We start from the raw sequence: 22813 nt of genomic DNA on the forward strand, positions 1-22813 counted from the left end.
TATATTATGCCTCCTCCTAGAGAGCATAGGTATAAGAAAAAAAGAAAGAAAGAAAAACGTTTATGTCTGTCACCGTTCTTAGAAGAATTTTTTTTATTCAAACTTGGCTTGATACGTGGCCGTGTGTATTTCTCAAATTGTGCCACAGCCATTCTTCCATTTGAGTATTAAAGCCAAAATTCAGGAATATAAACAACATTGCCAACTAGGTACCTAGGTTCTGATTCGCGACTACGCAAAATACCTACCTACTTAAACTTATTAGACCTCAGGCACGGAATAGCCTCGGGCCGATAGCGTTTGATACTTGAGGTACGTGACCTTACCAAGTAGGTACCTACTACTCAATCATGCATCGAAAATGTAGAAAAAGCGTCAAAACCGAAAAAAGCTCATACAACGAGTCGATTGTGTCTCCCTATCACGCGGGTCCATTGTCCAAGAACAACGCTACTTGACCTCCGGGAGCGAGGTGTTGATATACTCACTCGTTACACAGACTACAGCGGAAACATAGATGGAGACCTGGCAAACACGTGTTCAAAAGTGATGTCATTCGTATCGTGTGAAGCCGGAATGGAATAATAAGTATAAGTACACGTTCTTTTGAATATTGTCTCGATGGAATTCAAAACATTTCCGAATTCTGTGTCAAGTTTAACTTTTATTGACTTTATAGTGACTGTACCACCAAACAGGAGCAGGGCAGATTTTGCCGTGAAGAAATCAGCAAGACAGTCTGGCTGTTTAGTAAATAATTTAGTAACTATTTTGTAAAAGGTTTAACATTTAAGGTTGTTCGAAAATAAATATTACTTAATTCATTACATTATGTCGGTAATAGTTAGTTTATGTATAATATTTTAAAATAGTACGAAAACTAAAATTTATTTAATTTCAGATAAAAGCGCTTTGAAATTGTCATAATTGATGAATATTAAAAAACTTAGGTACTAATGAAGCATAATCATAGAAGTTTACTGTTGATGCTTACGAAATATAAATAATAACATGCAATATACCAATATGTCAGCATTTTTTAATAATTTTGGTAAATCGAGTGCATTGCCACGGCACCCGTGACATGGGCTATTACTATCCCTTGGACGTTTGCCCTGGCTCGCTCTACCTATTCGCTGCTACTGGACATCTTATGGTTTGGTACAGTATCCAACCGGGTTTTCCAGAGCTGTCTCATATGTTGTCACTCTCTCTACTGTCTATCTTTTCCTTTGCGTCTGTACGACAAATACTAGTAGCACAGTAGCTAATATCACCGGAACATCCCTCGCATATATTAGTAAGCGACACCCGCGTGCGGCCAGTCGTAGCCCGACCGCCGTCGTACGCATGTGTGACTCTCAACTCCTCTCCTACTTCATCTGTGTTCGTAGAAGGAACCTTCCGCGACCATGTTCCGTGTGTTTTACCTCCTCCTAGTCATTATAAACATTTCTAGTTTAGGTGATATAGTTTCTTGCGCGAATTGTGTTAACGCGGAGCTTAATGTTAGAGAACTTAATGATGTAAGAATAGAGTTCGTGAAACAGCAGATCCTGAAGAAGTTAAGGTTGACGAAGAAGCCGGCTGTGGCTGTGCCGGTGAACAGCTTGCCGAATCCGGTGGCGCAAGGGCAGACGCTGAGCCAAGGGACGGCTAAACCGCCAGAGTTTGATGATTATTATGGACGGACCGAGCAGAAGATTATATTTCCTGTTGAAGGTAAGGATTGACTTGTTTTTGTAGTTCTGACAAAAAAAATATTGAAAATAAAAGTTAAAGAAAATAAAACAAAATGGTATGGGGAAAGCTCGAATTTTTTCGTCTTGAGGGCATGGCGTAAAATTTACGAACAATTAAGTATAAATGATAAAATCATAATGATAGAGAACACGTTTATTTACAGATAGTATTAAGTTTAATACACATATATTTTTACCATACTTAGAAAGAAAAAACCAGAAAACATGTATACATATTTACATTGAGAAAAACTTATCACTAATATATTTACAAAAATATACACCGTCCAAATGGTCATTAATTTGCATTGTGCCCAATACACTAGCGCTATTGTAAGCTGAATGGCTAGGCTTAGCTGATGAGTTACATAAGCTTGAGCTCTTGGGTCACCAGACGCGTAGATCAGCTGTTGGGACAAGTCGTTTATATTTTTTCGTGTCCGATGACCATGGGCCTAGACTCTACTAGAGTCTCAAACGCAAGCGCTTCAAATACGTAGTCCTTACACGTAGAGAACAGAGAATACGTACGTGACTTTATTCCGAAGAGAAACCAGAGGAATTTCCTGAAGATTCAAAAATAAGGCTATTTACTAAAGATAATTTATTTAAGTAGGAATACATAACAGAAACATATTTTTGCAATCAAACATACTTATTGAGCTTTTTTCTCAAATCTTCTTCGTATTTGGTTCCCTCCATAAACCATATAGCCCAAAACCCAGTGTTCGAGGCATGTAGAGAATGAAAAGGCCAAAAGACTAAACTCGTTCACCCATCCATTGACTTGGATCAACATTGCACCCACTTTCGGTTGATACGCACTGTCACAAAAGCCACACGCACCTCTGCGAGAAACTATAAATTATACAATATACATAATAACTAATTAATTCATTATACATTATACAAGAATTGCTCATTTACAGTGAATAAAAATTAAGTTTTACTCTAAAGAAACTGTAGATTAGCTTCTACCTGACTCTTTATGCTCTTATCTTAATTACTAACAGTATCCATATGTAAGTAAGTATGTAGGTACGACGATATTATGGTCGCATCTCAATGTAATTGGCTTTCTTGCGGATATAAATAATAACTAATTAGATTCACAAGAAATATGTTACATTTCCTTATTTTTATATTTTTGTTTATTTTCCTAGTGTACTTAGTTAGTATCTGAATGAAAAAAACTAAAAAAATAAGTTGTAGCTGTAAACTTGTAAACCTACAGCTTTTCACAGGAAAAAAAGGAGTAGGTACAAAGTTTTCGCGCCAATTAGGTACTGTCTATCATTTTACTTTAGTCTGAGGTTAGCAACCTAGGCGTGAGTTTACAGTCATACTCCATAGATTACTGTAGGAAAGTAAATACCCCATTAAAAAAAAACAATACTGAGACTTTCTTTCAGTCAGTCAGTATTCTTTATTCATCATTTTATTAGGTACTAGCCGATGCCCGCGACTTCGCCCGCGTGGATTTAAGTTTTTCGAAATCCCGTGGGAACTCTTTGATTTTCCGGGATAAAAAGTAGCCTATGTGCTAGTCCAGGATATTATCTATCTACATTCTGAATTTCAGCCAAATCCGTCCAGTGGTTTTTGCGTGAAGGAGTAACAAACATACACACACACACACACACATACAAACTTTCGCCTTTATAATATTAGTGTGATCAACCCATCGCCAGGCAAATATTGATCACGGGTCTTTTGCCAGAATGACAAGGATTTATATTAGGTGGATTAGGCCACAGATAGATGGAACTGGAGAAATTATCACATATTAGCAGACTTCACATGGCTTAAAAATGTGACATTATGGAGAATTCTCGAACATGCAGGTTTCTTAACGACATTCTGATATTAATAATAATTGAGAATACAAATCAATCAATACAAATCCATAAATCTGCCACACGAGTAGATAAATCTGCCGTCCTTTGACTAAAAAGCCGTTGTTAACTGGAAACATTTCTTTTTAGTTGATACCAAAAACGTGACAATTTAAAAAAGCTAGTATTTAAATAAATAAAATAATAAAGAATGCTAGGTAGGACCAAACTAAAACTCATAGGTACTTACTTAACAGGACTCTCTCCGTCACTTACTCCATACAATCGTAGTCCCCATTTCATTTGAATACCCAATCAACCAAAGTACATGATATGCAGACATATTCTAAAAATTAATATCTGTGCCTGTGGTGTTTTAGATTTTTCTAAAAATATGTAGTTTTAAAATTACAGGGCCTCAAAGATTTGTATTAAATTTTAAAGACCGCGTAACTTTGATACCGAATATTTTAACGGAAATCTGGAAAACCAAAGTAGGTATGATTGGTTAGTAATCAAATGAGAGACGAACTACGTTTGTATGGAGCGTGTGACGGAGAGACCCCTCTTAACTAAAAACCTTGGTATCACATATCATTCTTTTTTAGAAGCGTTAGTTTTTGAAAATTCCCACGCATTATGTCGTTAACCCAAAAATATTTTTGCAGTTAGCTTTTTAGTTAAGTAACGATCGGCAGAAATATAGGCGTGGCATGACTTGTTACTAGCAGAGTGAACTAGTAAGAATATCGGCCGATATTATTATGTCAAGATCAAGAGGTCGCCTAGATGAATCGAATGAGACTTCCGTGATGAACTCATTAAGATAACGACATAGACACGAACCTTATTATTGATTTTTTTTTTTGCAAAAAAATATTACCGATTTTATAAGGGTTCTGTACCTCAAAAGGACAAATGGAACCCTTATAGCACCACTTTCTTGTCTGTCTGTCTGTCCGTCTGTCATGTCTGGCAAGAAAACCTGGAGGGTACTTCCCGTTGACCTAGAATCGTGAAATTTGGCAGGAAGGCAGGTCTTATAGCACAATTAAAGGAAAAAATCCGAAAGCCGTGAATTTGTGGTTAAATCACACAAAAAAAAATCAAAATGTGTTCATGAAAAAATTACAAGTATTTTCAATTTTCAAAGTAAGATAACTATACCAAATAGGGTATCACATGAAAGGGTACTTTACCTGTACATCCTTAAACAGATTTCTATTTTTTTTATGCATTACAGTTTTTGATTTATCGTGTAAAATGTCGGAAAAAAATACTCGAGCACGGAACTTTCAGTGCGCGAGTCTGACTCGCACTTGGCTGGGTTTTTTTTGCATAAAAAATATTACCCATTTTATTTAGTTACCTACAACTCCTTCGTCTTCTTAGTCGTAACGCTCTCGACAGAGCGATCGTGGTCATGCTTTACTATGCCTCTCTATTCCTCTCTAATTGGCTGCCTTCCTTGTGCACTCATGGAAGGGGACATCCATCGCAGCCCTCCCTTGTTCTGTCCATCTCATGGGCGATCTACCGCATGCCCTGGCGCGTGGCGCCCCCTACTCTTCCTTGAAATACTAGTCTAGTTACTAAATAATATATGTAGTGAAATAAACCAAAAAAAATAATTGTTGCTTGTGTTAAGTAAAAGAGTTAAGTAGGTAGGACAAACCGGAATTGAGTTCAAAGTCCAAAAAAAAATATTTTGAAAAATAAGCGATAATGAAAGAAGCACTACACTGCACATGTTAGAGCACGTGGGCGAGGTCCAAGGGTCGATCTGAAATCAGGTGAATAGGTAAATACATGAACTGAATACAACGTAGTTTTTAATACATGACTAGATATGAGAAAGTATTGCATCAGACCTACATTCTGATAAAATAAAATACCTATGTGTTTATAGATTTTTTAAAGAAAAATCCATTTTACAAGATGCAGTTTCGACTCTATAACTGAGTATCATAATATATTCTGAACCATTGCAGGGGTAGGTCAATCAATCAGCCTGTTTGCTGGATATAGGCCTTCTCAAGAGCGTGCCACCACACTCTGTCCTCCGCCTTCGTCATCCATCCACTTCCCTAGATGCCTTCTCAAGGTCGTCAGTCTAGCGGGTTGGAGCTCGTCCCACACTGCGCTTGTTGGTACGCGGTCTCCACTCCAGAACACGTCTGCCCCAACAGTCATCGGTTCTGCGACAGAAATGACCTGCCCACTGCCACTTTAGCTGACTCATTTGGTGAGATATGTCGATCACTTTGGTTCTCCTATGGATTTCCTCGCAACGTATAATTGGTCCCTCAAAAGGACACCTAAAATAGCCCGCTCCATATTACCACTTACCGTTAGGTAAGTTTAGATTCGCGAAAATAGTACCTATATGCAATTACTTCAGATACTTACTTAATACTTATAGTTTTTTTATTAGAACAGCTAGATAGGTATCACACTTCACACTATATATTAATATTATAAAGGCGAAAGTTTGTATGTGTGTGTGTATGTTTGTTACTCTTTCACGCAATAACTACTGAATGGATTTGGCTGAAATTTGGAATGGAGATAGATAATATCCTGGATTAGCACATAGGCTACTTTTTATCCCGGAAAATCAAAGAGTTCCTATGGGATTTTAAAAAACCGAAATCCACGCGGGCGAAGCCGCGAGCATCATCTAGTAATTAATATTTTCTCGGGTTCAGATCAGCCTAGTGCACTATCGTCGTATTTCAGGTAGGTACTTACCTATATTTACAGAAAATGTTCAACACATCTATCTATTAAATATTATACTAGTCGCAATAATATGGGTCGCGCTATCTTTGCATCGTGAGGTTATCTTGAATTAATTCGCGAATCATTCACATACAAACTATTGTAAACTGAATAATGGCTTTTATCAAATTTCCGTCTGAGCATCCCGACCCCACGTGTTGGGGTCCCGGGGTCGCGGGTCATCGCAGACCTGTTCGTTTTCTAAACATTCCGAAACAATTTGTATCAAAATTCAGTTTTTTTTTTGTAAAACGTGATGAGATAATGTCGTTTATTTTTTATTATGTTAAGATAATTTTATTGTTAAAGATTAGTCATGCATTTTTTTGCTACTTTTGAACTAAAGAATAACAATGCCTTCATCTTTTAAAACATTACTTTTGTGTAGATAATAAACAAATAGGTAATTAATTGATACAGTACGTTAGTAGGTACCTACCTATAATTAATTTATTGACTTTTGAAAAGTAGGACCTACGAGTATTTAAGTCATAATGTTCTTGCTGGCTCTATTCAGTAGAATCTGCTTTTCGAACCAGCTATCGCCGCGGGCAGTGGTTGGTAGGTTCATGATATATCGTGTTAAGATTACCTATATCTATCACACTATCACACTAATATTATAAAGTTTGTATGTGTGTGTGTGTGTGTGTGTGTGTGTGTGTGTGTGTATGTTTGTTACTCCTTCACGCAAAAACTACTGGACGGATTTGGCTGAAATTCAGAATGGAGATAGATAATATCCTTTATTAGCACATAGGCTACTTTTTATCCCGGAAAACCAAAGAGTTCCCACGGGATTTCGAAAAACCTAAATCCACGCGGACAAAGTCGCGGGCGTCAGCTAGTGCGTAATAAAATCTTACTTAGAAATTAGAATATATATTATCTCTATGCGTTTAGCAACTTTTGGTCGAGTCATAGATATCCGATAGGATGTAGAATTCCAACACATTACCATCTGAAGAAGTCTTCTATCATTAGGTAGGTACGGAAAGAGGTGAAAAACTTAAGTATAGGGTTGCAATTTTCGTCGACCTAGAATCATGAAAGCGAAAAACCTATTTAATATCATAGGTCTCACAGCACAAGTGAAGGAAAAAATCCAAAATCGTTGATTTGGGATAATTCAGATATACCTAGGTACTTACCTTACTAAATATCATATAAAAATATTATTATTTTAAACTTGGGAGACAATTAAGGCTCGGTATCCACCTAAGAATGCTTTTCCACCAGAGATGTGCTATGCTACGCAAGCTATGGATGCGTTTGATATCCACCCATCATATTCATTGGTGCACATAGCTTAGCACTGGTGGAAACAGATTCAACTAAGATATGTTTTTATATGGAAGGATGCGTGCTATGGATGCCTGCTATGGGACAGTGGCGCAGAGCCAGAATACCTACAGTATGCGCATCTTTCTCGCGCAGCTACTTTGCTGCGGAGCATTTTTATAGCGCATCTTCCTCGCACAGCTAAGTACATACTTACCTTAGTATTGGTAGAAACGGTCACATATTTTCGTAGCGTAGATTTCACATCTTCGCAGCATAGCTGCATAGCTCATCTCTGGTGGAAAGGCACCCTAAGCGGAGAGGAGAGGAAATGTGTTCAGCCGAGCAATCCTGTTTGGTTGACTGAAAACATTAGGTGGATACCGGGCCTTAAGCAACAAAATATTCGTAAAATATAATATGTATACTAAGGTACGGAACCCTCGGTGCGCGAGTCCGACTCGAACGTGGCCGGTTTTTTGAGGTGGGCGAACTTTATTGCACGCTAGTTTACAATCATACACGAATGTAGCGGGATGCTCACGCAGGCGCCGAGTGGCAGATAAACGTGACCCCCAGCTCTAATTATTATTTATTTGTTAAAAAAAGGTCGACGCAGATAACCGGTATCTAATGGTGTCTTAAAATATCCATCCCGGAACAAGTACACTTCAGACTTCGTCCTCCTCTGACAAACTTCCCAATAGGTAACCTACATTTAATAGCGATGTTGCCTGTGCAAACAATAAATTATTATTTTTGACACTGGCAACTGCCTTGTTACGGTGGTTTGGATGAAATTTTTGTTTTGAAATTATATTAACTATTAATAATATAGTTAGCCCTTTTTTTACCGAACTTAACAAATGAAGTTTTATATGGTATTGGTTTAAAACTATAAGGTATCATTCTACTAACTAGTTAGTTAGTACATTCTTTAATAACATTTATAACGAAATATCCAGTTATCTTTGAGTAAATAAATAAGTAAATAAATGTAAATAAATGAGTAAGTAAATGAGTAAATTTTGCCGATATCGGCAATTATATGGTTGTTATAAAGGAATGATAAATATTAAATATTCGAATCGAATTTGACGTAATTTTTTGTATGGACATATTGAATTAAAGTAGCGCAGAGACGTTTTATACACACGGATGAAATCGCAGGTATCATCTGGTTTCTTTATAACAGAATGTTTACTCCATACAATGTGCAACGCAACTAACTTACAATAATTGTAACTTAACGTAAAGATTACCTATCTGTACGTACTTATAAGTTATATAAATACCTATTTATTGACAATTCGCAATAATTTTATCACGCGTTGACAACGTGGTCTGTGTAAGTCATATGTACATACTTCGAGTAATAATTTGTTTATACTGTAAGAACATTTTTTTAGATAAGTTCTACACGCATTTAATAAGGAAGCACATAGTTTATATCACTGATAGCAGAGTAATTACTAACTATACCTAGTTAATTTATCATTATATTGTAGCAACTATTGACGGTTCATTACTGAGCACGGTGTCCTCTCAGAATAAGACCACCACATTTGTCAAGTATGGATTGGTAGATTTATTTGTTTATTTTTTATTTAAAAAGAATATTAGCCATGTGAATCATGACTAAAATTCCCCTTTCCCCTCCAACTAAGCGTAAAGCTTGTGCTAGGAGTGGGTACGACAATAGTGCAACGGGTGGGGTTTGAACCGCCGACCTATCGGAATTCAGTCCGCTCCTATAACCGTTGAGCTTCTTCTTCTTCTTCTTCTCTCTGGGCTGGTTTCCGCACTTAAACGTTTCCGTCTGTTGTGCGTGCGTTGCCCCTCCCCGCCGAAGTCTTCACTCCAGCCATCCAAGCTCGCTCCAGAAGCCAAGTAGACCGCCCAGGTTGCCGAGGGCTTCATGAAGTGAGGTTGGGGATCCCAGATGGCGTTCTCGATGTTCTGCTACGCTTGCACACTCCAGGAGCACGTGCGTCGGTGTTTCATCGACCTCCATGCAGGCCCTGCACAGAGGACTGTCGGTAACACCTATAACGAAAAGGTGTTTGTTTAGTGGGCTATGCCCTGTTATGAGTCCCACCACCTTCCTAAGTTTACCTTTGTCCAGGCGGAGTAGTTTGTTAGTTTGTCGTATATCTATGTTAGGGAAAGCCTCTTTGGCTTGCCTGCAGTCAGTTGCGTTTGCCCATAGATGAGAATGCTCTTTAAGTGTTAGTTCGTGTAACCAAGTTTTATACTCACTGAAGGGTATGGGTACCATAGGCTCTGGCCCTGTCACCTTCAGCGTCGTAGCCTTGCGTGCTAATGCGTCCGCTGCCTCGTTTCCCTGGTCCCCATCATGTCCTTTGACCCACCGTAGGGTGATGTCATTCGACATGGCGAGTGTTTCCAGAGCCTTGTGGCAGTCTTGTATGAGTTCAGAGGTTGTCGAAAATCTAGCCAAGGCTTTAAGAACAGCTTGGCTATCCGAGTTAATGTTTATCTTAAAATTTGTTACCTGTCGGTTTGCCATTGCTATGGCTGCAGTTGTAATGCCTACACACTCTGCTTGGAAGACAGAGTTGTCCTTACCGAGTGCGTGACTTATTCTCATGTTTAGTTCTTGGCAGTAGGCCCCTGCTCCTGTGCCAGTTTTTGTTTTGGATCCGTCGGTGTACACTTCTATTGCATCTTGTGTTGGCTTCGGATCTATGTTTATCTCTGGATTTATTCTATATGGTTTGTCCAGTATGTATTTTTTCCTGGTTCTATCGCATTTCCACTCCAGGCGTGGTTCTTTGGTTATGCTTTGCACTAGAATTTTAGTGTGCCTTGTGTTCTGTTCTTTCCACAGACCTGAGGTTTTCAGTCTCAAGGCTGCGAGCGTTGCTTCTTCTCTGACTTGTAAGTACAGGGGCGGGATCCCCAGTATAATTTCAAGTGCTGTTGTAGGTGTGGTACTCATGCAGCCTGTAATGGCGAGGCATGCTTGTCGTTGGAATTTCTGTAATTCATGCTGGGCGGTCGTAAGAAGAGTTCTCGGCCACCATATCAAGGCAGCATATGTTAGTGAGCTTCTTACTACCGTTAGGTATAACCATTTCATTATCTTTGGTTTGAGCCCCCATTTTTTCCCCAGCATGCGTTTGCATTGGTTTAGTATCGTAAGCGATTTATTAATTTTATCTTCTGTATGCCTTTTCCAGCTGAGCTTGCTGTCAAGAGTCACACCAAGGTACTTTACCTCAGTGGATAGTCTAAGGCTTGTGTTGAACAAAGTTGGTGGTTTGGTTAGCTCTATTTTCCTTTTGTTTGTGAACAGAATCATCTCTGTTTTCTTTGGATTTACAGTAAGTTCATTTTCATTGCACCATCTTTCGATTAAGCGCAATGCCCGTTGCATGACTTCATATAGTGTATTCTCTAGTTTGCCACTGATTAAGATGGTGAGATCATCAGCATAACCAATGGTGTAAAAACCGCTTGTATTTAGTTTGTTTATCAAGTCGTCAACTACAAGGTTCCACAAGATTGGTGATAGGACACCTCCTTGAGGGCAGCCTCTCGCTACTATACCTTTTGTGACTCCATTGATGTCTAGTTGTATGATTCTTAGTTCTAATAATGCTCTTATCCAGCTGCGTATAGTTCCTGGCGCCTTGTATCGTCCCAAGGCTCTGTCAATGCTATCAAAGGTTGTCTTGTCGAAAGCTCCTTCGATATCAATGAAGACACCCAGTGTTGATAGTTTGTTTTCTAGGTTGTGCTCAATTTTGCCAACAACGGAATGCAGAGCGGTTTCCGTTGATTTGCCAGTGCTGTAAGCATGTTGATGTGAGTGTAGGGGTATATGTCTTAAGGTTCCATCCCTGAGAGACCGATCAACCAGTCTTTCGAGAGTTTTCAATAGAAATGATGTAAGGCTGATAGGCCTGAAGGACTTTGGCAAAGTATAGTCACTCTTTCCAGGTTTTGGTAGAAAGACCACCTTTACTTCTCTCCAGGCTGTTGGGATATATTTATATGCTAAACAGGCCTTGTATATTATTTCCAGCCATGGTGTAAGTTGAGGTTTTCCCCATTGTAGAAGTGCAGGGAAAATGTTGTCGGTCCCCCCTGATTTAAAAGGGTGAAAGGTGTCAATAGCCCAGCTGATTCTATCTTGCGTGACTGTGTTGTTGGCAAGATCCCAATCCTCGTCTGTGGGATGGTTTCCTAGGTTGTGTACCCAGTCTGTTGAATCTACAATTCTACAGCCAGGGAAATGCGTTTCAATAAGCGTTTCGCTTATCTCTTTGTCATCCTTGGTGTACGTTCCGTCAGCTTTCTTCAGCGAACCGAGTGTGCGAGTGTTGTCGTCTGCTAGAATCTTACGTATGCGAGCTGCAGTGTCGTTCGACTCTATGCTTGTACAAAACTTTTGCCACGAGGTTTGTTCCTTTTCTCGGACGCGTTTGTTGTACTTGTATTGGGCTTCCTTGTAGTTGTCCCAATCTTGTTCTTGTCTGGTGTTTTTTGCTCTGTTGAAAAGATGTCTGAGGTTTCTCCTCATTCTTTCCAGATCAGGGAACCGTTGAGCTATTGAGGCTTAAGATTTCACACCCCTTTGAGATATTATAGGGAACTCTCAGACACGCAGGTTTAATTAGAATATAACGCAGCCAGTGTTCTGGGCACCCTGCCTCGTTACAGTGATTTGGATGATATTTTTGTTTTATAAATTTTGTTAAAATCTATATTATTACTTTCTGAATAAAAATTAGAATATAAGTCTTTCACTAATGCAGTTCTATTGTTTATTATTTTGTTTTCGTTTACATTTCACTGATATTCAATTATTATTATTGTTTTTGTAAAATATTTTGTGTATTGATCTATACATATAATAAAATTGTAGAAAAGTGGTGTCTGTACAATGGAAATATATAAAAAAAAAGTAGCAGGGGTTGTTATTATATCGATGCCAAACCCGAAATTGTAATTAATTTTTTTTTTGTCTGTTTGTCTGTTTGTCTGTTTGTCTGTGTGTTTGTGCACGCTAATCTCAGAAACGGCTTATTCGATTTAGATACGGTTTTCACTAATATATTGTAGCAAGCTTCACTTAGGATTTAGTGTTTATTTCATGTCAATCGGTTCATAAATAAAAAAGTTATGTCAATTTAAAGAATCACGGCGCCTCGCGCCTGAGCGTCCGTGGCTATATAAAGCGCGAAAAGTCACTATTCCACGCGAACGAAGTCGCGGGCACAGCTAGTTAATAAATAAATTCAATCCAATCCAATATTTTCCTAGAATAGAATAGAATAGAATAGAATAGATTTTTATTCAAATAAACTTTTACAAGTGCTTTTGAATCGTCAAATAATTTACCACTGGTTCGGATCACCCAAACCCAGTATGTCGATCTATAGCTGTTATTAGTTTATCATGTTTGTTTATAAAATAACTATTATTGTTTATCTAATAATAACAATAGTACTACCCAAAGTTATTATAGTAGGTAATCTATTAACTGTTTACATTTACAAATTGTGTGTGTTCATTATTTATATTTACATATCTATCTTACTAGATTTTGGGAAAGGAGGTGTTGTTATATTCGGCTTAAATATCCAAGGTCATAATAATTCTAGGTCTCATTGTAAATAATATTTAATTAAGAATTAGTATCTTCCTACTTTTTTTTCTGTGGCGGTACCACACCAAGGTATCTAGCTACAGTACCTACTTATTATATGGTAAGACCATTAAAATATTGGCACAAAGTAGGGTTTCATTATTTAGGCATCGATGTATTTAGGTTTCAACTGTCAAAATCAAATCACGCAAGATCCCAGTGATTGCAGCAAATTATTAAACGTAGATAAGTAATTAGTCTAATTATTGTTATCAGCCGCGGGGCGAAGGGTCAGTTAGTCAGTTTTCGGGAATCACCATTAATTTGCGATAACTCTTGTTATAATTAGGTACGAGGTAATTAGTATAGTTAAGTAATGACAAAACCCAGAAGTAGGAAAAAGTCATCTTCATATTGGCGTCACTCAGAAAAGCAGGTATTATTTAATTATTTTTATGAAATTATTGGAATGTCCTCTCATTTACCAACACAAAAAAACACAAGTTTAATGTGTAAGGTTATCCGAGAGTTTTAATCTAAACAAACTAATGCCAAAATAAATAATTTAATTAGAGCGTGATTGCTATCACAACATCTAATTATTCAGTTCACAATCCAAATACCGAAAATATGCGATATCGCTCCGAATCTCAGAAGGAGACTAAACTACAACCTTCGAAACACCCGTATTTATGCAAGTTCAATCTTGTTGGCCTCCTAGCAACAGATTGTATGACATCGAATGAGCCAAATATCGATTTTATCAATCTACCTGCATTAGATAAATTAATAATTTTATATTATTTTTGACAACTCAAATCAATTTTTAAAAATAACCTTACACATGATAACTTTTAAGAGGGCTCTCTCCGTCACTCGTTTCCACTCGTTTCATACAATCGTAGTTCCAATTTCATTTGAATATTAAGCAACCAAAGTCCATGAAATTTTACACATATATTCTAGAAACTAATATCTATGTCTGTGGTTTTCCAGATTTCTGTTAAAATATTCGGTTTCAAAGTTACGCGGTCTTAAAATTTTCATACAAATCTTTGAGCCCCTGTAATTTTAAAACTAGGTACATATTTTTAGAAAAATCTAAAACACCACAGACACAGATATTAGTTTCTAGAATATGTCTGCAAAATTTCATGGACTTTGGTTGCTTAACATTCAAATGAAATTGGAACTACGATTGTATGAAACTAGTGGAAACGAGTGACGGAGAGAGCCCTGTTAAACTTTTTTCAAATCACGCAGCCTAAAGCTGCTTATAATTATTATACCTAACTACAGGTACCTACCTAGTTCAAGAAGCAAAATAATAAAAAAATCTCAATTCTTTATCAGTTGTTTGTTTAGTGTGTATTTGCCAGTTAGGTTTTTCATTTGAAATAATATGGAAAAAGGTTTTTTCTTGACTTATTCTGTTTATCCAGCCTAAAATATCCTCGTCCGCCCCGGACGGGGTGGATTATATTGGAATTCGATACCACACGTGGTATCGAATATATTTATACATACCTACATATATTGTAAGTCTGGGTGGATAGAGGGATACGCCGACTTTCCTAATATACACACTAGGGTGGTTGTTTTAGTATGGATATACGGACTAATTGACCCGCGACATGAAGGATTTTCCTTTTTTATAATTGCAAGATAGACTTGCGCTTGACGACAATCATGCAATTAAAAGTAGAGTAATGAAGAGGTCTAAGTCAGAGCGCGCCTACCCAGAATTCACTTTTGCCTTGAAGATATTCAGACGTGGCAGGAAAAACGGAAGCCGGAAGAGTATTTTCACGAACGCCGCCACCTGTCATGCCAAAGTAAATAGAAATAAAGAATCTTTAGACAGATGCCGTTCGGCTCCACTCCAGTCTGCCGGTGTGCGTGGCGCCTAAGGTTTTGTTTATCTGACAGTCGGCCTTTGGGGTCGCTCCTTGCCCCAATTAACGTCCAATCCAATAACTAATTAAATACCTAATGAGAGATCTTATTTTTGACGACCTCTTCAATAGGTAAAGCGCAAATATACGCCTTGTAAATAAAAGACATCGGGTTCAATGTCTAATTACTTACGTCAGTTATGGAAGAGATTATCTATTTTTTTAATTAACCTTAAAAAACCAAGTCGTAATTAAAAAAAATTGCGAAACACGACTGTCCTGTAAAAACGAACTAAAAATGAAATAACAACACTGCACCCCCGACAAGTGAAGGTTACATCTAGAAAAGCGCTGATAACTTTCAAACGGCTGAACCGATTTTCTTGGATTATAGCCAAGACCACTCTCGATCAAGCCACCTTTCAAACAAAAAAACTACTTAAATCAAAATTGGTTCATTAGTTTAGGAGCTACGATGCCACAGACAGATACACACCTCAAACTTACAACACCCCTCTTTTTGGGTCGGGGGTTAAAAATCACATTTGAAAATGGCGACCTTGGCGACCTCGCTGGCTCAGTGGTGAGCGCTGTGGTTTCATAAATGGGAAGACACAGGTTCGATTCCCGGCAAGGTCAATTTGGGAATTAATTTTTTTTTTCTGGTATGGTCAGGTAGGAGGCTTCGGCCGTGGCTAGTCACTATCCTACCGCCAAAGCCATATCGTCAAGCGATTGAGCGTTCCGGTATGACAACGTGTAAAACCTTGTAGTACCGGTTTAATAAAAACTGCTATGCCCCTTCCAAGTCCGCTTCCATCCTAAACTGCATCATCACTTACCACCAGGTGAGATCGCAGTCACGGACTAACTTGTAACAGAGTAAAAAATACAGTCGTAGTCGTGTAAAAACTGCGAAAGGAATTTATCGCACTGATCGTGCTAAGACTGCTGTTGTAATATTTGTATCTCGCTTACATAATTTTCAACTATTGAGTGGCGCTTACCTAGAGGGATGTATAGGTATGTTAGTTGTTTATCTAAGTTATTTTTCCGCCTAATTGGCTATCAGCTATATTTCTCAAGTTCCAATTATCAAGGTTCACCGATCACATAAGTCATGACATATCGTTAATTAAGATATATGTATCGATTATTTTGAGGGCTCTCTCAGTCACTCGTTTCATACAATCGTAGTTCCAATTTTATTTGAATATTAAGCAACCCAAGTCCATGAAATTTTGCAGATATATTCTAGAAACTAATATCTATGTCTGTGGTTTTCCAGATTTCTGTTAAAATATTCGGTTTCAAAGTTACGTGGTCTTAAAAATTTTCATACAAATCTTTGAGCCCCTGTAATTTTAAAACTACATACTTTTAGAAAAATCTAAAACCCCACAGATACAGATATTAGTTTCTAGAATATGTCTGCAAAATTTCATGGACTTTGGTTGCTTAACATTCAAATGAAATTGGAACTACGATTGTATGAAACGAGTGACGGAGAGAGCCCTGTTAACGTACTACGTTCAATTTAACTGTGACACATAACATAATAATCTGTGTTTACAGCGAAGTGCAAAAATCATCACCTATTTTAAGAAGCCAATTACTTAATTTGTTATTTTTGATACACAGTTAAGTTTTAATTATCTTTATTAAGTGCTTAAAAGTATTACATATGGAGCAGGTGACTGGAACACGTCACTAAAGTTGATTAGTAGGTAGGTACTTACCTACTTTGTCTTCGTTAAAACTTCAAATACATAGCTTGGTTGGTAGCTAAGCTAAGTAGCGGAGATATCCTAGTGGTTAAGATTTCGGCCTCCTACTCGGGGTCTAGGGTTCAATCCCAGACACGCAGTCTCTGAATTTTCGGAGTTATGTGCGTTTCACTTTCAAACAATCATAATATTCACTGCCTTCAGGTGAATGCGACAGGTTTGACCGCGAAATTCAAATTTTATTTGGTTTTTCGCAATTTGTAAACTAATACAAAGTAGGCTTATGGCATTCTATTTGCGACAAGAACAGTATCATCCTCACCTATTTGTATAAAAATCTTTACTTGAAAGGGTCCAGTAATTAAGAAATTAGCTTTAGTATCGATTGTAACTCACAAATTAGGCGATACTAGAGCTAATTTCTTAAACTGGCCCTTATCAAGTAAAGATTTTTATATAAACACGTGGAAATGATACTGCCATTGTCACAATTAGAATGTCATAAGCCTACTTCGTCGTATTAGTTTACAAATTGCGAAAAACAGCCCCTTAACAGTGAAGGAAAACATCGTAAGGAAACCTGCCTGGGAGCTATCCGTAATGTTCTCAAAGATTGTGTGAAGTTTCCCAATCCGTAATTGAAGTGCGTGGTAGACTATGTCCAAAACTCTTGTTATTCTGAGAGGAGACTTGTGATCAGTAGTGAGCCGGCGATCAATGGGTTGATGATGATGATATTGTCGCCAAGCGTAGTTGCGTGGGTGGCTCAATCTATTAGCCTGTTTGCGTCTTCCCAAGAGCGCGCCACCACACACGATCCTCCGCCTTCCTCATCCACCAACTTCCGAGTATCTTCTTAAGGTCGTCGGTTCAGCGGGTTGGAGGTCGTCCCACACTGCGCTTGCTGATACGCGGTCTCCACTCCAGAACACGTCTACCCCAGCGGCTATCAGTTCTGCGGCAGACGTGGCCTGCCCACTGCCACTTTCGCTGAGCTGTGTCGGTCACTCTGGTTCTTCTACGGATTTCCTCGTTACGAATTTTGTTCCTCAGACAGATCTCCAACTTAGCCCGCTCCATAGCGCGGATTGTTGCTAGAGCTAGTACTAATTAATAATTAACGTGTATGTCTGTTTGTTCCAGGGGAATGTCTAACGTCAGGTCGGTACCCGTTCATCTGCCTGCAGTTCGAGCTGCCTCCCGACGTGGAGCCCGAGGAGGTCACCGTTGTGGAGCTGTGGTTCTATAAGGTAACGACAGTATCAATTTTGGACTATAGTGTATAATTTTTTATATTAATAGCGTGAGAATGACCAGGTGGGTTATCATCATCATCATCAACCGATGGACGTCCACTGCTGGACATAGATCTCTTGTAGGAACTTCCACACGCCACCGTCTTGCGCCGCCGCCATCCAGCGGCTCCCTGCGTCTCGCCTGATGTCGTCCGTCCACGGGTTTTCGAAATATGTGCCCCGACCATTGCCACTTCAGCTTCGCCATCCGCTGAGCTATGTCGGTTACTCTAGTTCTACGAATCTCCTCATTTATGATTTGATCACGTAGAGTAACTCAAAGTATAGCTCTCTCCATCGCTCACTGAGTGTGGATTGACATTCTTTCTGCAATGCCAATAACTAAGTCCAATTCTGCCAACAGAAGAAGCTATTAATCATTCCCATTAATTTTATCTTCTACAGGAGCGCGACCCCCTCGACGAATACAACCAAACCTTCGTGATATCGGAAGCAGCGCACTGGGACCACCAGCAGCAGTTCAAGAAGACTAAACCTATCGCCATCAAGGAGACGGACATCGGCGAGGGCTGGGTGCGGGTGGAGCTGGCCTGGGCGGTGCGCGTGTGGCTGGAAGGCCGTGAGCGGTGGCACACGCTGCACGTGGCGTGCAGGACGTGCCAGGTGAGACCAGGGTGCTAGGCAAGGGTGGCAGCAGTTCAAGATACCAAAAAAATGCATAGATTGAGTTTCAGTTGCAATGTTAAAATTCGAAGATATTCAGATCTATTTACAATTGATGCTTCGACACTGAAGAGCTGACTAGGACCTCATTTGTCGATCCTTTCTGCTCTCTGATAGACCAAACATAGAGAAACCTCTGCTTGTCTGTGCATGTTGCCTTAGGATCTTAGCAATACCTACCTAGAAATTTACAGTACAGTGTACACACTACACAGACAGACTAGAATTTTCCCTTCCACCTACCTGACCTGGTTTTCTCTTCCACAGCTACGCCGAGCACCGCTCTCCTTCCACGAGAAGCACCGTCCATTCCTCGTGCTGTACACCAAGTATGCCGGCAAGCGGCGACGAGGAAGGACGCTGGAGTGCGGCGCCTCCACCAGCGAGTGCTGCCGCGAGCCGCTGTATGTCAGCTTCCAGGAGCTGGGCTGGGACGACTGGATCATCCAGCCCTCGGGGTATCACGCCTACTTCTGCAAGGGGACTTGCGCACCCATATCTGCCGTGTCCCAGGCGGATAGCTACCACCATAACATTATTAGAGTAAGTTAAAAATCTTCTATCTTATTTCTTTTATAAGATATTCTTATTTCAAAAGCGTATTTACCCATAGTAAGATTTAAACATTTGTCATCATCATCATCATCATCATCGTTAACCAATAGACGTCCATTTTTCATTTTCATTTTAGTATCACCACATTTGCCATGCGATGGCGTGCAAATATTTTATAGAGGCACTTATATTAAATGCAAGTACATACAATGCAGTGTGGATCCAGCATTTACCAGTTTTTTTCAAATAAATTAAACAATTTTATTTTCTTAACTGTACAAACAGGAATAACCAACTACCTACATTTATATCACACATTTGTTAATGTGCGTAGCAATGTTTAATACATAATTCAGTAAATTAACCTTAATTAATTAATTATATATAATATATACAATGATCATTTGCGTCCATGTAGACTACACAAATTTGTAATCCCTATTTTTACCCCCTTAGGGGTTGAATTTTCAAAAATCCTTTCTTAGTGATTGTCTATTTATTTAAACTACTATTCTTTGAATGTCAAAAATTCATCTACTGTGTAGAAACACCTTTCTATTAGCCACCGTTTAAGCCTTAATTGAAATAAGTTTAATGGAAGTTCTCTAAACGCCTTTGGTATTTTATTGTAAACTATGATTGATTTTACTGCGCAGTTTTTAATAGAATGGCACTTTTACAGCCTGGCATTCTTTTTTTTGTGGGATCCCTAAGTAGAACTTTACTTTTATCTCCCAAATTTTCAAAAAAATGCGGGTTCTTTTTTACGAAAATCCCTACTTCTAAAATATAAAGGCATGGTAGTGTCAATAGCTTTCGTCCCTTAAATAACGGCCTACATGATAATGGAGAGGTCCTACTCCACATACAGCTCTCACACATTTTTTCTGTGCTATAAAAAGTATTCTTAGATGTGTGGAACAACCCCATACTACTATTCCGTACCTCAATATCCACTGCTGGGGATAGGCCTCTTTACTATACTCATTTCTGATTTGATCACGCAGAGAGAATCCAAGTATAGCTCTTATAGTTCCTGGAAGAGATCGCTATTTTAGCGATAAGGCCGCCTAATTGTACAAACATCCATTATTTTGTTATTCATTTCTATGGTGTACAATAAAGAATATTTTATTTTACTTTACTTTATAGTGACTCTGAGATTCCATAAGAAAATTCCTTCGACAAGCCCTAGTTAAAAGAGGTTATCAGTATCTGTTTCCTTCCAGAAATACTTCTACACAGTGGAGAGGCGAGCCGAGTTCCACCCGTGCTGTGCGCCCACCACCTTCAGCTCTCTCCAACTCCTGTATATGGACTCCAACAACACAGTGACGCAGAAGACTTTACCCAATATGGTGGTGGAGTCGTGTGGGTGTATGTGAGAGTTACTTTATGTTTAGGTTTAAGGCGCACTAAACGGTTCTTACCGCAAAATTCAAATTTAATTTGTTTTTTCGCAATTCGCATTATTAGACAGTTACAATTAGTCGTAGTATCGACTAATTTGTAACTCACGTCAAACTCATTATTTTGACTAATTTCTTAAACTGAACACTTTCAAGTAAAGATTTTTATGTAATCCTGTGAAGATGATACTGCCATTGGCGTAATTAAAATGCTATAAGCCTACGGTGTTGTATTAGTTAACGAATTGCGAAAAACCAAATTAAAATATGAATTTCGCGGGCAGACCCGTGTAGTTAGCCTTAATTTTAATATTAAGAAATTTTAGGGCTAGTTCACATCAAGCCAGTTGTGATAGGTTGAGTTCAGTATTCAAGTTCCAAATTTTTAATTACTCAATTCAATAGATTAAATTGTGATTGTGAATGTGCCAGTAACGGTCAAATTTTATTCCATTTTTCATTTCATCTAAATATACTCAATTTGCTATTTTGTTAAAATTTCAATAATCATTGATCAAAATAAACTAATTTTATCGTTCGCTTACACACTCTACTGAACATACATTATTACAAAAATAAAACTCTTAATAAATAGGTAGATTTGGTTGTAAGTTTCAAGATAATTACCCTACTTACCAACAAATACTTAGTCCGACTTGCCAATTTTAGTCAACAATTCGTTTAAAGCCTAGTTTCTCGACCAAGTGCGTTGCCTCAACACTCGACCGAACACTCGGTTGGTGTAAACTAGCCCTTAGTGCGGTGTGATTAGTGAATTTAGCTGAATCGACATTTATAGTTTAATTTATGTGATGAATAAATACGGGCCTGAAAGAGATGAACGAAAACTGAATGATAGTTATAGGTACCTGGATATATGAAAGTGTATGATAGATTATATAAATACGAATGTACATACAGATAAAGCAATTTTTTTTTAAATATGTACATATTATACTTAGGTACTAATGCGTAATATGCTAAGATTAGGGTGGATCCACATCTAACTGTTTCATTGGTCACGTCTCATATCACGCTTCAGGTTGGCTTTGGCCATATTGTAATTTTGTCCAATCATCCATCTATTCGAATGTGTCAATGATCGGTTTAGCAAAGGCTGCTGCTACAAAATGTACACATATTTTAACAATCGCGAAACGCATATTAAACCTACTTATTATCCGCGCGGACAATGTAAATCTTCTTTATTCTTTATCCCGTAGTAATTTCGAAAAAAATGTCCTTGTTTTTTTCAACCAACGAAAAGATCCAGATGTGGAACCACCCTTAGATTTAATTGAAAATGGGTGATAGTTGTCCTACTTAAGTTTATGTGATATTGTTGTTTCGATATTATGTTATAGTTGTGTAAGGTCTGTTGTGAATTGTGATGTATTTATGTAGAATTATTTACTTTAAAGTGCATTTACGTTATTTAATTGATAGATTTAATATTATAATTTTTATTTTTATCATTAGTTAAACCTTAGGGTTAGTTAAAAAAGTTATCCTTTATTCATAAAAATATTGCAATGGTTGCTAGCTAAATAACTATTAATAAATTTTCGTTAAAAAAATCAAAGAAATGTTAAGCCTACATTAATCTAAGTACCTAGGCAATTTTTTTATGGAAAGGATAGTTACCTAAGTATATAAGTTAATTTGAATATTTTGGTATGCATTTAATTAAAATGAAGGATATTTTATTTCAAACATGTAAATTTTTGATATAATGATTCTAGGTCAACGGGAAGTACCTACCCTATAGGTTTTCTTTACAGAAACGACAGACGAACAGATGGACAGACGGACAGACAGACAGACAACAGAGTGATCATATAAGGTTCCCTTTTGAGGTACGGAACCCGAAAAACATCGGATATTTTGGTTCGTTGTTTTTTAAAGATAATGCTAGTGATAACAATTGAAATATTAATTAATTAACGCTTAATGAGAGCTGCAAGAGTGTTTTAGATACAGACAGAGCAAAGT

At 38.1% G+C, this 22813-nt stretch overlaps 1 protein-coding gene across 1 annotated transcript; it reads left to right on the plus strand.

Annotated features, from left to right (window-relative positions):
- The first annotated feature begins 1318 nt into the window (after positions 1-1318).
- On the plus strand, positions 1319-22433 carry LOC123877175 (inhibin beta B chain). The gene is made up of 5 exons (XM_045923684.1): positions 1319-1722; positions 18022-18128; positions 18579-18797; positions 19125-19400; positions 20642-22433. The coding sequence occupies exons 1-5, from the start codon at positions 1413-1415 to the stop codon at positions 20795-20797; spliced, it is 1068 nt and encodes a 355-aa protein (XP_045779640.1). The 5' UTR covers positions 1319-1412; the 3' UTR covers positions 20798-22433.
- The last annotated feature ends 380 nt before the right edge of the window (positions 22434-22813 follow it).

Source organism: Maniola jurtina, chromosome 23 (genome assembly GCF_905333055.1).
Source record: "Maniola jurtina chromosome 23, ilManJurt1.1, whole genome shotgun sequence".
NCBI classification, from domain to species: domain Eukaryota; kingdom Metazoa; phylum Arthropoda; class Insecta; order Lepidoptera; family Nymphalidae; genus Maniola; species Maniola jurtina.

Excerpts from the sequence above, each read along its gene's own strand:
- LOC123877175 (XM_045923684.1), top strand. The coding sequence starts at position 1,413 with ATGTTCCGTGTGTTTTACCTCCTCCTAGTCATTATAAACATTTCTAGT. Across the intron at positions 1,723-18,021 it reads GATTATATTTCCTGTTGAAG|GGGAATGTCTAACGTCAGGT; the intron begins GTAAGGATTGAC and ends TGTTTGTTCCAG. Across the intron at positions 19,401-20,641 it reads ACCACCATAACATTATTAGA|AAATACTTCTACACAGTGGA; the intron begins GTAAGTTAAAAA and ends GTTTCCTTCCAG.